At 34.0% G+C, this 13674-nt stretch overlaps 1 protein-coding gene across 1 annotated transcript; it reads left to right on the top strand.

Annotated features, from left to right (window-relative positions):
- Positions 1–6058: 6058 nt before the first annotated feature.
- On the top strand, positions 6059–13674 carry LOC143056186 (atrial natriuretic peptide receptor 2-like). The gene is made up of 5 exons (XM_076229267.1): positions 6059–6107; positions 7144–7311; positions 8546–8644; positions 10155–10246; positions 13588–13674. Exons 1-5 carry the CDS (start codon positions 6059–6061, stop codon positions 13672–13674), a joined length of 495 nt encoding a protein of 164 aa, XP_076085382.1.

Genomic DNA, 13674 nt, shown 5'->3' with positions numbered 1-13674 from the left:
CTGCCGCTGGCCTGGCAATAGGGAAAGGGTGCCATCCGCTATTGCTTGCAATGGCAAATCTAGTTCTTCTTTCTTTTGGTACCTCATTTATAAAATTTAAAGAAGGATGAGTGGAATTACATCAGTTTTAAGATCTCTGATTGGGGATGAAAAATCTTTGTATTGTGCTACCTTAAACGATGTTGGTTTGCTTTTGAAATTGACGAGTACCTCCACGCTATACCTAGTTAGAGAAATTTCACATGATGATCTCAAATCACGCAAAACAGACATGGATCGCACATTTAATTATATTGTAAAAGATAAGACAGACGATATCAATCTTAGAAATATAAACGTCGAAAACCCATGATATATAAGTCGACATCAAAGATCATCTAACTGTACTTGAGAAAATCTGTCAAATCTTTGAAAGGGTTCACGGTTAATTGAATCATTAACTTTCTTTAATATGAATTACTTGACTGTATTTGATTTTTTCTGAGTATCATAAACAGATATAGTTAGTCGCTGTACGTACCAATCCGAGAGCAGTAGTAATGACAGTTTCTATAACAACGCCGTTAAACATCCATTCGAATTAATGTATTAAAGAAGTTGCAGGATAAATGTTATCATTTCATCAAGGTCTAAAAACGTTTTTAACCAATCCACATTGTATATGTTCCTGTTCCAAGTCAGAATCCTTTCATTCCGTAGTTGTATATTGTTTTACAGGTTTGCTTTTAGTTTAATGTGTGTACATACATCAAGTTGTTATTATATAATATACAATATAAAGAACAAAAACGGTAAATTTGAAATTCGTTTGCATTTACTTTTGTTCCTGTCGCAGCCTAGTCAACAAACATGTTAACTTTTATTGACATTTAGTTAATCGTATCGTAATAAACTATTTGTACTCTTTAAATAGTAGGGACGCTTTCTTGATTTTAATTGATCAAGTAATATAATGTCAACGATACATTATCTCTGAAAAAGTCAGAAAAGGAAATAAGCCGATGTCAAACACAGCTCATTATATTCATAATCAGGTCACATTAGTACATCAATAAAACTGGGTTATATTTCAATTTTAATACAATTTTACATTTTAGAATCGTTGTATAGGATAACGATTGAAGAGTTTTGACAGCTTATCAACAAAACAAAAATAAAAAAAGACATTATAGGATACATAAAAAGGTTTACATAAGATGGCGAAACTCTGGCATTCCTTACAATTAAAATAGAAATCGAACACACCGTATTGCAAAAGTTTATAACTGTAGAGTTGACAGCTGTCTAGTGATACTGTTGAAACAATTGTGTAATCGCCCCCTTGACTCATATGTAAGATTTTATTCAAATGTGTTTCCCCAGCCGAGTGTCGACGTTTTTCTCCCGTTTGGGCATTTGAGATTATCTTCTGATTTGGTAGGGTTTGTGTTGCTCATACTCATGTCGTGTTTTATACACTGATGTGTGTCCTTTTATCGTTTTCGTTACTTGCCATGACATAGTCAGTTCATTTTGGATTGTCTGTGCTTTTTGCTTTGTGTAGTGTTGATTTTTGGATTTTTGGATTGGAACTGTAAATATATATATATATTGAGGGTAAATTATAAGCCTTCCAATTTAGACTTGTTTATATTTTTTCGTTTGGGTTTGTATCATATTTTACCTCCGGTTTATAAGATCCGTTCATCCTATATTGACTCTTAAAATTCAAGAGTCTATCTTAAATAGAGCGTAAATTATATGGCCTTCATAATACCGTTTCGATCCCTTACATCACTGAAGAGACATTTATTGTCGAAATCTGGATCTGGTGTACACACAAATATTGACACCTTATGTTTGTGGCATAACATCTTGGCCACAAGTTTATTGTTTTCTGTTTAGTATTAAATTTATATTAAGAAACATTTTGTTACATCTTGTAATCAATTTTATTTGGCAATCGCCATTAGCAGTCAGCAAGGTTAAAGAATATCAGTTGTTTGACCTGTTAGTCAAATGCGTTTTATTTAAATATACTTTTTCATTTTTTTGGTCTTTTGAAAATGTTGCTTGTTCTGTTTTAGACCCTTTCTACAACGGAATTTGTTTTACATGCACACGTATAAAAATTGCGGTTTTTATCCAACGCAATCATAGGTTTGAACGTAGTTTTCAATTTAGAATTGTTTATTTTTTTTTCGTTTTGGCTTGTATCATATTTTCCCTCCGGTTTATATGATCCGTTCATCCTATATTGACTCTTAAAATTCAAGATCTTAAAAATCATAGGTTTGAACGTACTTTTCAGTTTATACTTGTTATATATATATGTTAGACTCAGATCGACGTCCGGTCTCTAATCGACGCCCGGTCCCTAATCGACGTCTGTTCCTCAAATCGACGTCCAATATTTTTAAACACTCTTATGGACGTCCAATGTAACGTCATGTATTGCCAAAACGACGTCCAATTAATGTCAAATAGCAATAAATAATAAATTACTGCACGTATACTATAAGTTATATGGTTCGCTACGGACCCCCTACGGATCAATTTTAGAGGGTTAGAAAAAACCATAGGGGGTGAGGCCGGAGGCCGAACCCCCTATGGATTTTATTCACCTTCTATGGTCCGTAGGGGGTCAGTGGTTAACCGGCCGAACCCCCTATTGATTTTATTCACCTTCTATGGTCCGTAGGGGGTCAGTGGTTAACCGTATAACGAATTTATCGCTCCCTGGACTTTTTCTGCTGCGTTTTGATGAAAAATAAACAATGAAATACAACAACCGTAATAGATGACGTTACCATTAACGCGTCATTAACCCCCTATGAAATTTACTCACCCCCTATGGTCTCATGGTCTCATAAGGGGTCACCACGTGACGGCGTTAAAGCAATCATAACGTGATAATTTACCCGCGGTGCGATAATTATACATGTTCATGTTTTTTAGGGTTCTATTGACAATTGAACTTTCAAACATTTACACAAAAAAAGTCATACTGTCCATATAGATTTTTTTCAACTCGAAATAGATGACATGCAATTAATGTGTATCTTCATAAAAAGTTAATCCAATCGATTTACATAATCGTGTGTCATTCATTTTCATATTACTAAACTCATGTAAGTGTAGGTCAATGAGAAAGCAACCAAACGACAAAGAGAACCAAATGACATCTAGGAGCAGTATTCAGTCTTCAACAAAAGACGAAATAAAGAAGTACAGCTTAATTTAGACTCTGTAAGATATTTTTCAACAAATTTTTGACCTGAAGTGAAACATTTACGCAAGAAATTGGCATTAGGTTTTTATGTTTTACTGTTTCACAAATGTTCTAAGTTAAGTGCTGACACACATGTTTATCCCCAATATATTATTTATGGGCATGCAATGCAGTGGTGGTCGATGGTTTATGTAGGTCCTATTTGCTTTTCGGGATTGGTTTTTTTTTCATAATTAAGACCGTTAATTTTCTGATTTGAATTTTTTACATTATTCATGTCGTGGCCTTTTACAGCCTTTTTTTTATCAGTGTTGGAAGTCGTACAGTTGCCTCTAATTGCTCACATTACTTTATTTGAACTATATGGATATTTGTCCTTTTGAAAATCATACCACATCTCCTTATTTTTCATGATGATGTAATCTCTGAAATTTAAAAATTGATATCACAACCTGTTTACATAATTGTTCTACTTTGTAATATATTATATTTAAAGTTCTTAAGGTTTCAGCTGCTATCGTTTCTAGTCAGTTTTGTATTCTGTTTCCAAAACGGACGTTGATTAGAGAAGCTAAAAATTGGACGTCCATTAGAGAGGCATAACATTTGGGCATACAACTCGTCTAAACATCAACCCAACAATGTTAGATCTGTAAATTTGCTTTCGCAAATTTTTGGTTCTTCCCTCGCCGGGATTCGAACCCATGCTACTGTGATATCGTGACACCAAATCGCCTGCACTGCAGCCGTCCCGTTAGACCACACGACCACCTGGGCTCTCAAAAAAAAAGAGCTTTCGCTGGCCATGTGTTACCTTTCTACGTCAGTTTTAATCTAGCGGCGTACTACAGTACATGATATATAAGGCATGAAGATGTTATTGTTACAGATCAGCTAAATTATCTAAAGTAAAGGATCCTACAAATTAATGTAAGATACGGTCACAGAAAATAATTATATTCATAAATACGTCTGAGTCAGTGACAACCCTACAACAGATGTATCCATCGGATCGTATATACATGAGGTATGGTTGTCAATGACACAGCTCTCCACAAGAGACCAAATATGTCACAGAAATTTACGTCACCAACTGTAAGTTTGGTTATAACTGAGGAGTTTGAATGAAAATATCTTTGAGGGTTGCCCATGTGTGATTTAATAACACACATGACATAAATTCAGAGATCAGTTGCAAACTATGCCATGTGATCACTGAATGATAAGAATGTTTCTACCGAGGTATCGTAACGTATTTAGTAAAGATATTTTCAATTTTAAAACTACAAGTTAAGTTAAGACCATCATAATCAACTTATACTTGCAGGAGGTGTTTCATCACCAGAACTTTTATGGTACAAAGAAAAGGCAACACTTGGACTAAGCTATTTGACAAGAAGTATGCAGTATTCTACCACAGTACACAATCAAATAAACAGTCGGTATACCTCAAGTGAACTAGAATCAGTTATAAACAGCATGAGGGCAGATATATTGGCTAATAATTCAACTGGCGGATCTACTGAAACCAGTATTGCATGGTACAATCACATCACTAGTTATATAGATCTACTGAAAGAAATTCAGGATATCTTATCGCAGGTACATATTATTATGGAACGACAGAGTTGAGATTGAATGTGCTAGTTGTGACCTACAAATGTGTCCAGTCAGCTAGTGGGCATCAAATCAACTGAAATTCGTAATGTGACTTTTTTCAACTCCCTCAGGCAAAGTTGACTTTAGATGAATTTGGCTATTTATTTCAAGTATTTTTGACATATAGCTCTTTAACGGTTTCGGTACTTATACATCTTCGGATTTCAAATGATTGGCATTGAGCCGTCCGGATGAAGGTAAATCCAGAAAAGCGCTTCGGACGCAAGAAATTAAACGTGTTGTTTTCAATTTGTTATTATTTATCACATCTTCGCGAAATTAGTATTGTTAATAAATATGTTTATATTACGGAGAGACAAAGTTATTATCTACATTATAATAAAAGATCCATTACACAACACATAATAGAATTACAGAAACAGGACAAGAAGAATGAAAAATGATCACTTATGATAGTTTATTTCTTTTTACAAAATGTGACTTTGATGGAGAGTTGTCGCAATGGCTACACATTAAATCCTCCTATATCTACTTAAAACATTTATTTACATTTTTTTTAATGTTACTGTTTCAATCTAATTTTTACTAGAAAGAGGAGAAAGATACGAACAGGTCATTAAAACTTATTAATCGAAAACAAAAAGGACCAAAAGACAACAGCAATAAACACAAAACAATGCATTTAACAGAAAACTAGGTGTAATAGCAGGTGCTCCGAAAGGAGTACACATGTCCTGCTCTACACGGGTCACTAATCGATTACTACTATAGCTTAAGCCGATAATAGCGTCTTATAAGTAAGGTAACATTCGAAGAATAACAGAGATTTTTTTTTAATTTTAGGAAATAATAGGAATGCTCGAAGACTACGTAAAATCATTGAAGAAAAAATTGATTATAAATGTGATAAAGATGGTTTGTGCAATATTATTGTTTCCAATTACTGTGACCTTCGTTTACACACTTACAAACAAACTTCAACTATTCGCGAATTCACTCAGGAACAAAACATATGACCTTGAGAAGGAACGTAGACGTTCGGAACGTTTGTTGTATCAGTTGCTTCCTATATCTATAGCCAGAAGAATGATGAAGAAGAAGCCGATAATTCCGAAGCAATATGATTCAGTGTCAATATATTTTTCTGATATTGCTGGTTTCACTGACATATGTTCAAAAAGCACTCCAATGCAGGTTATCTACATGTTAAACTTATTATATATTATGATGGACGCAAAACTTGAAGCCTTCGACGTCTATAAAGTAGAAACTATAGGTATGTATGCAAAAACGTGTAAAATATGAAACATTTTAATAAACGGTGTAATGTGAATAACTTCAAATTTGATATTATGAAATGATACATCTACATTCAATTTCTTGATGTGTATTATTAATTTGTTTGTTACATTGTCCACAACCAATGCACATTTACCATTGACTCAATAGCTCGTTGTCATTAGAACTTATATCCGACATGAACTTTTAGTCATCGGAGGCTACAATATATATTTACAAAGGACATTATCAAAGATTAAAACAAATCATTGATAATGTATAATATAGACAAACCATTTGATGGTTGCTTTTTGTGCTATGACGTTCAGTGGCAAATATATTTCATACGTGTTGAGTACATACAAAAATACAAAACCAATAATGGGTAGGTTTTATAAAGAAGTGGTTCCTTACTTGACTTTGATCAGAATTGAAATTGGTGTTTTAATAGTGATGTCATTTTTACTGTGCGTTATGAACGCATCCACGTCAAGTTTGAATTAAGACGCTATATCAGTTCTCTAGGATCGTTGACAAGGTCGCTAATTGCAGAGGTTCATTCATTTCCAACATAAACCAAGCCATCGCGCTCTACTTTCTTGGCAGAATCCTATATTTTTATTATGTTTTTTTTGTTCACGCCCTGAATAAGCTTGATCTATTTTACAATTGACCTTAGGCATGTTAGGCGTTGAACCTGCTATCCTGCAACTATGTCGGGATTTTTGGAGTTCTTATATATCCAGGTATATTTGAGCAATACAGTCTATCCGCTTTTCATATCGGGCACTTGTTTTTAGCTGTTTGTTTTCTATATGCTAGACGAATATATTATTTGAAGAATAAATATGTGCAAATGAATGATATCGAACTTTCTGCACAGTGTTTCTTATAATTTTATAACTATATAATAGTAATAATATTACTGCCTTGTGGTGACCTATTTATAATGATGAGGTATATGAAATTGCTCTCTCATTAACCATTGTTCCGATTATTTCAGTCATGCATTTTACAGTATATAGTTGTTTCAGGCGATGCCTACATGGTTGCCTCAGGTCTACCAGTACCTACAAAGAACAGGACAAGACATGCAACAGAAGTAGCATCAATGTCATTAGAAATCATGAGTACAGTCAGTGAAGCTACGGTTCCGCATATTCCACAGGAAAGATGGAAAGTTCGAATAGGCATCAATTCAGGTACTACACTTTATCTAATTGTAATAAAAGGGAGTGATATTGATGACATAAGTAGACGAAACTCTACACAATAAAGGGGGGCATTAGACTCAAATTATTGTATTTGATTTGTAAAATAGTAAAAAAAAACAAATATTCAAACGACAAAAAAGTATAAAATAAACTATTAACATTGCATGGACTCGATAATATGCATCATTATTTAAGATGTAATTTAGTTTAGACGCCATCGAATTAAGTATCAAAATGACCTTCAAGAACTGCAGATGATCAGTCAATCCGATATAAACAAAGGTAGGTATACAAACAGATATATAGTAAACATGGTAAACAATTGAAATTGGATTTATTGAGGTCAATTCGATCTTGTGAATTAGGCGAACCAAAAATATTCTTGTTTTTACCTTCATCAGGCTGATTTTTCGAGGACCGAAACAGCTAACGAAATGGTTCAACTTTGTTTCACTGTCAATGTTAAAAGTTTTTCTATTCAATAGTTGAACATGCCTAACCCACTTTTAGCTAAGAGGTCAAATCAAAGGTCACATGAGATTGTGATATTGACTTGCAAGTCAATATTAGAATATCACTGTCTTTGACCTTCTTTGACAAATCTGAGCTAAGCTTAAAATGAGATTTAGTATCGTAGTTTTTTGTCTTAATCATAGTAAATGTCCTTTTGATTTAAAACGTCAGTATTTATTGCGGTCAACTTTAATTTATTATTCAAGGACACGACTTTTTAAAACCTATGTTGTACAAGCCTAATGATTATATTAAGATTGCAGATAGAGAAAAACAAACACAACAAACAACTAGTCTTGGGTTCTGTAATTGTATCATGCCGTAAATGTTATAAATCTTTAAACATTTTAAATCAAATAATATAACATGTTTTTTGAATTTTGAGTACGTTCTCCGTCCATTACACTATAATATGCTATTGGTTCTTGTAATCAATAATCTGGAACATAGTTGCAAGATCCAGTTTGTGTATTTGTGTATAAGCTTTGTTTCAAATTTAAAAAAATGTCTTCTCAATTTTCAAATGATAAGTTTTGTTAATGAATCAAAACTTCCTCATTTCTTATGTCAAATACACTTTCGTTAAACGTAAAGACACTGTTGTAATGAACAATTTCTGTGAAACGTTTTGCTCGATTACTTTCGATATCATTATCATATCAGCATGTTCTAATTCATTTTAGTTTATTTTATGGAATATATGATATAGGTCCAGTTGTAGCTGGAGTAGTAGGTACTAAGATGCCTCGGTACTGTTTGTTTGGTGACACTGTCAATGTAGCATCGAGAATGGAATCGTCTGGAAAACGTGAGCACAAAGATATTTAATGAAACTGTTTACCATGTTGAAAATATATTATTATTCATCTTAAACACATGTCAATAACATTTAAAAACTAAATGCCCATCACAATATGTATGCAGCTGTCCAAGTTGGGAGCCTGTACTTCAGTAGGGGTCGTATGTTGCTCAGTAATAATTTTTTTTTCGTTAATTGTTTTGTACAAAATTCAGTCCGTTAGTTTCTCGTTGGAATTGTTTTACATTGTCATGTTGGGTCCGTTAAAAGCCGACTTTTCGGTATGGACGTTCGTCATTGTTGAAGGCCGTATAATGGTATATAGTTGTAGTTATTTATGTGTGTGCCATTAGGTCTTTTGTGAAGATTTGTTATTGACCATCATACCACATCTTCTTTTTATATGTAATGTATAAAAGTAAATTATTTAGTACAACGATGAAATAAATTAGTTTCAAGACACAAATTGTACTAAGTTAAATCACAAAATAACAATTTAGAATAAAGAGATGTTGTAATATTTTCAATGTGACAAATGTACAACTTGTCTAAAGAAAGTGGATTTAAACAATTATATTTTGATCACCGTAGACTTCCTACAATTGAGCTATAAAGCTCACGTCATAATGAAATGTGAATCAAATCTGTAATAGGCCTCTGATTAGAAAATGTGAAATAATGTGGAAAGAAATAAAAACCAACGGCCTCATGTATAACATGCAGAAAACGACGAACAGATATTACAAACAATAAACAACAATTACAACTGACTAACAAACTCCTGATATATGAGTCCCACATAAAGAATGTGGCGGACTTTAACGTGTTTACGAGGGCTCAACCCTCTACAACCTGAATCAATGATGTAACAGAACAAGGAATGTTGCATAAAATGTTTCCCTCAAAACAAAAACAAAATGTTTCAACACAATGTAAACGATGTGATACCACCATATCAATACGTCACACCCAGCAAAACATAAAGTCCTACATATACATCTTTGGTGTGTCAAACCTCCAGTCTTTTTTATTTGTTTTTTTCAATAGAAAATTTAGGAAACATGGGGTCACATTCCTGTTAAAGCTTGTATCCAAGGCAAATCAGTGTGACAATTTGAATGGTTTACTTCCGGTGATGGTTATTATCATTTTGTCAATTTCGTGTACAGTACTAGACAGGATAATAGGAACATAAAATCAATTCTGCCCATTTTTGTAGTGCATATTTAACAAAGACTAATATGGGAATATGAATGGTGGTATTACTCCTATAATATACCTGTGTATAAGAAATAACATGGGTTGTGACATAAACGTCTTCAAAAGATGAACGAGGAGCTAAAGAGTATCTGCTATTTCATTGGCAATAATTAAATATATAGAGTAGCCACCATAAAAAAAACTAGAAACAAACCAAAAACGGAACATTATTACCCATATATATCTGGTAACTATACTGTCCCGCTATCTACATTAATAATTTAATAATTAAGAATATATGATTTTTATAATGTTTCAGCTGGTATGATTCAGATATCGTCTGCTACAAAAGAAGCTTTAGACGCATACCCAGAGTTTCTCACTAGAGAAAGAGGTGACATGACAATAAAGGTAAATAATATTATTGTTGTAGGTCAGATAAACAGGTGACATGACAATAAAGGTAACTTATCACATCATGGTAGATCAGATAAACAGGTGAAATGACAATAAAGGTAACTTATCACATCATGGTAGATCAGTAAAACAGACGACATGACGATAAATGTAACTTATCATAACTTGGAAGGTCAAAAAAAGAGGTGACATGACATTAAGTTCACTCATTACATCGTGGTAGGTCAGAAAAAGAGGTGACATGACAATAAAGGTAACTAATCACATCGTGGTAGGTCAGAGAAAAAGGCGACATGGCAATAAAGGTACCTTATCACATCGTGGTAGGTCAGAGAAAAAGGCGACATGGCAACAAAGGTAAATAATTACATCGTGGTAGGTCAGAGAAAAATGCGACCTGACAATAAAGGTAAATAATCATATCGTGGTAGGTCAGATAAACAGGTGACATGACAACAAAGGTAACTTATCACATCATGGTAGGTCAAATAAAGATGTGACATGAATAATAGTTAAGGTAACTTATCACATCATGGTAGGTCAAATAAAGATGTGACATGACAATAAAGGTAATTAATCACATCGTGGTAGGTCAGATAACCAGGTGACATGACAATAAAAGTAACTTATCACATCGTGGTAGGTCAGACAAAACTAATATTATTGTACATGTTGTAGGTCAGACAAGTGAAATGACAATAAAGGTAACTTATCATAACTTGGAAGGTCAAATAAAGATGTGACATGAATAATAGTTAAGGTAACTTATCACATCGTGGTAGGTCAGATAAACAAGTGAAATGACAATAAAGGTAACTTATCACATCATGGTAGATCAGTAAAACAGACGACATGACGATAAAGGTAACTTATCATAACTTGGAAGGTCAAATAAAGAGGTGATATGACATTAAGTTCACTCATTACATCGTGGTAGGTCAGAGAAAGAGGTGACATGACAATAAAGGTAACTAATCACATCGTGGTAGGTCAGAGAAAAAAGCGACATGGCAATATAGGTAGCTCTCACATCGTGGTAGGTTAGAGAAAGAGGTGACATGGCAATAAAGGTAACTAATCACATCGTGATAGGTCAGAGAAAAAAGCGACATGTCAATAAAGGTACCTTATCACATCGTGGTAGGTCAGAGAAAAAGGAGACATGACAATAAAGGTAAATAATTACATTGTGGTAGGTCAGAGAAAAAGGCGACATGACAATAAAGGTAAATAATCACATCGTGGTAGGTCAGATAAAAAGGCAACACGGCAATAAAGGTAACTTAACACATCGTGGTAGGTCAGACAAAAAGGCAACACGGCAATAAAGGTAACTTAACACATCGTGGTAGGTCAGAGAAACAGGTAAAATGATAATTACGGTAACTTGTCACATCGTGGTAGGTCAGAGAAAAAGGCGACATGACAATAAAAGGTAAATTATCACATCGTGGTAGGTCAGATAAACAGGTGACATGACAATAAAAGTAACTTATCACATCGTGGTAGGTCAGATAAAAAGGCAACATGGCAATAAAGGTTACTTATCACATCGTGGTAGGTCAGAGAAACAGGTAAAATGTTAATTACGGTAACTTATCACATCGTGGTAGGTCAGAGAAAAAGGCGACATGACAATAAAGGTAATTAATCACATCGTGGTAGGTCAGAGAAAGGGGTGACATGACACTAAGGTAGCTGATCACATCGTGGTAGGTACGATAAACAGGTTACAAGTTACTAGTCACATCACTGAAGGTCAGAGAAACAGTTGGCGGTACAATAAATGTAACTAATCACATCGTGGTAAGTCAGAGAAACAAGTGACATGCCAATAAAGGTACCTCATATCATTGTTATATGTCAGAGAAAGGGATGAAATGACTACCAAGGTATACTCAAATTAAATATGGTCACTCAAACCTTTAAATGGATTCATGTTTTGTTATAGATTTCCTCCCTAATAATGATGTCGAAAACAAAATCGTGGACTGAAGTCCGTAACTTACATGACTAATTTATTATTATATTGGTATCCCATGTATGACACACTATTTATAAAAATTAAATTAAGAAAGATTTTTTATCAGTTCATTTCTTTACGAAAAAAGGGGCATCGGTGGCCGAGTAGTCTAAGTAGTTACTACTGTAATCACTAGCCAGTCGAATTGTTATATTATAGTTCGTTTCTGTGTGTGTTACGTTTTAATGTTGTGTTTCTGTTTTGTCGTAGTTCTTCTCTTATAATGGTGAAGTTGAAATCATCCCTTCGTTAATTTTACGGACGCCATCACGAGTTATGGAATAACCATTTTACAAATGATATCGGATATGTTCTTTACGTCGTTACTACAATCCCCCTCCCTGTAATTAGTGTGACCTACCGAAATATACTATTTACCGGATTTGTTATCACATAAGCAACTCGAAGGGTGCCACATGTGGAGCAGGATCTGCTTACCATTCTGGAGCACCTGAGATCATCCCTAGTTTTTGGTGGGGTTCGTGTTGTTTATTCTTTAATATGTTGTGTCATTTGTACTATTGTTTGTCTCTTTTTGTTTTTCATTTTTAGCCATGGCGTTGTCAGTTTATTTTCGATTTATGAGTTTGACTGTCGCTCTGGTATCTTTCGTCCCTCTTTTATATTTAATGAGTTTCCCTCAGGTTTAGTTTGAAACCCGGATTTGTTTTTTTTCTCAATCGAATTATAAATTGCGAACAGCGTTATACTACTGTTGCCTTTATTGAGTGATTTCCATGTGACGGATAACTTTGGACTGTAAGACAAAAGTCATGCTTCATTAAGGGGACAGAAGGGTAAACATTAACTCATAAATTGAAGAATGACAAATTCACGTAAACAACCCAACAATTTACACTAAAAAATAGAGACTGATCATCATGAACTTAACAAAGACAATAACAATCAAAACCAAGGAGTAAACAAAGACTTGCAAAACCAAGGGACATTTACATTAACAGTTACAAGACAATAACAATCAAAACCAAGGAGTAAACAAAGGCTCACAAAACCAAAGGACATTTACATCAACAGTTATAAATAATGATTAAGAAACAACACAAACTCCACTAAAATTGGGAGTGAAATCAGATGCTCCGGAAGAGTAAGCATTTCTTGTACCGTATACGGCACCCGTCGTGTTATTTCTTTGTTCAGTTCGGTAATGATGGAAGGTTATTATGACTGAGGAAGAATATCATATATGATTTCTGACACACTTTTGTCATAATGGCCAATCAGCTCATGATGGCGACCGTAAAATTCCAAAATTAGGAGTGATATATTGTATGCAAATGTTTTTAATTTACAGGGAAAGGGTCAGATGAAGACCTACTGGTTAATAGGACACAGTAATGGCTACAGAGGATCCACGCCTCAATTACTCCTGACTGAATAA

Source organism: Mytilus galloprovincialis, chromosome 13 (genome assembly GCF_965363235.1).
Source record: "Mytilus galloprovincialis chromosome 13, xbMytGall1.hap1.1, whole genome shotgun sequence".
Classification (NCBI taxonomy): Eukaryota; Metazoa; Mollusca; class Bivalvia; order Mytilida; family Mytilidae; genus Mytilus; species Mytilus galloprovincialis.
This window is presented reverse-complemented; position numbering and strand designations above follow the sequence as displayed.